General features: G+C 75.5%; 1 protein-coding gene across 1 annotated transcript; it reads right to left on the reverse strand.

Moving 5' to 3' along the window:
• Nucleotides 1–330: 330 nt before the first annotated feature.
• On the reverse strand, nt 331–912 carry TUSC1 (tumor suppressor candidate 1). Its single transcript, XM_086629955.1, has one exon. The coding sequence runs from the start codon at nt 910–912 to the stop codon at nt 331–333; it is 582 nt and encodes a 193-aa protein (XP_086486081.1).
• Between the last annotated feature and the right edge of the window lie 505 nt (nt 913–1417).

The raw sequence follows: 1417 nt of genomic DNA on the forward strand, positions 1-1417 counted from the left end.
AACACTGGCCTCCTCCAAAGTGTCAGTTTTCCAGCTGAACCTGCTTCTCCTTGCTCACGGTCGATGCTTCCTCGTCATACACCCGGGAACGGGATTAAACAGACACCAACCTCCTCCACCTTTTCTCTGGGAAGAGCCTGTTTCGACCGAGCGGGTGGGGGTCAGTCCCGTGCCTCACCGGGGGCAGCGGGGGGAGGAAGAAGGGAGCAGCTGCCTCTCCCCCGCCCCGAGGTCCAGCGCTGCCCGCGGAGGCCGCAAGGGCGGGCCGGCAGCGCCCCGCGGCCTCTGCCCGTCAGGCAGCCCGCCCGGCCGCGCCTTCCCCGGGGCCGGCTACACGGGCGGCACCAAGCCCGTCTTCTCCAGCGGCTGTTCGTCCTCCTCCAGCAGCTCATCCAGCTCCGCGCCGTCCCGCTCCTCGGCCTCCGGCCCGCCGGCGGCCCGGCAGCGCCGCAGCTGCTGCAAGGCCCGGCGGTGCCTCTCTTGCAGCCGCCGCAGCTGGGCGCGCAGGGCCTCCGCCTCCTCGCCCGGGTCCGCGGCGGCGGGCTTGCCGGGGCCGCTGGGGCCGGGGCCCAGCAGGGCCTGCTGGAAGAGGCAGCGGTTCTCGCGGCGCAGGCGGCGGTTCTCCAGCCGCAGCCGCGCGTTCTCTTGGCGCAGCCGCGCGTTGTGCCACTCCCGCTCCTCCCGCTGCCGCAGCGCCTCGCTGTGGCTGGCCGCCAGGTCCGCGTACCGCTCGGCCAGCTGCTGCAACGAGCCCCGCGACTGGCCTCGCCAGCCCTCCTGGCCGCCGCCCGGCTCGGCGAGCTCCTGCGCCCCGCCGCCGCGGCCGCCACCGGCGGCGGCGAACCCCGCCCGGCCTCTCCGCGCCGAGCCGTAACAGCCCCAGCGCCCGTCCGCAACGCGCATGCGCCTCATCCGTGCCGTTCCCGCGGCGCGCCTGCACGCCCCCCCGCCGCCGCCGCCACCGCCGCCGCCGCCGCGAGAGGAGGGCGATGCGCGGCGCCGGTGCCTCGTTATGCAGATGGCGGGGCGGCGCCTCGGCCGCCGGCGGGGGGGCCGGGGGTCGCGGCGGAACAGCCGGCGCGGCCCGGCGGCGCCATTTTGGGGGCGGTGCCTGCGGGGGCGTGGGCTCGCGCTGGCGGGACCGCGGCAGCGTGGCGGCCGCCGCCGGCACCGCGGGCGAGCGGCTGGCGGGGCCGCAGTCTGAGCCCAGAGACCCGTCAGCTCCTTTAGGGTCGTACCTTCTGCTTCTCCGCTCTGCTTCCCGACCGTGCGAGGTGACCGGCGGGCCGGGGCTGCCCGGCGGTCCCCTTTCCGAAGGCCCCAGTCCGCCCCAGTTGCCGGTGTGACAGGGAGCGGTTTCACTGGCTGGCGTGGTTGCGTAGTCTCCGGTGTTCGTGTGGGCCGTGTTTTTGTTGTT

The sequence above is a fragment of the Tauraco erythrolophus genome, chromosome Z (genome assembly GCF_009769465.1).
Source record: "Tauraco erythrolophus isolate bTauEry1 chromosome Z, bTauEry1.pri, whole genome shotgun sequence".
Taxonomy (NCBI): Eukaryota; Metazoa; Chordata; class Aves; order Musophagiformes; family Musophagidae; genus Tauraco; species Tauraco erythrolophus.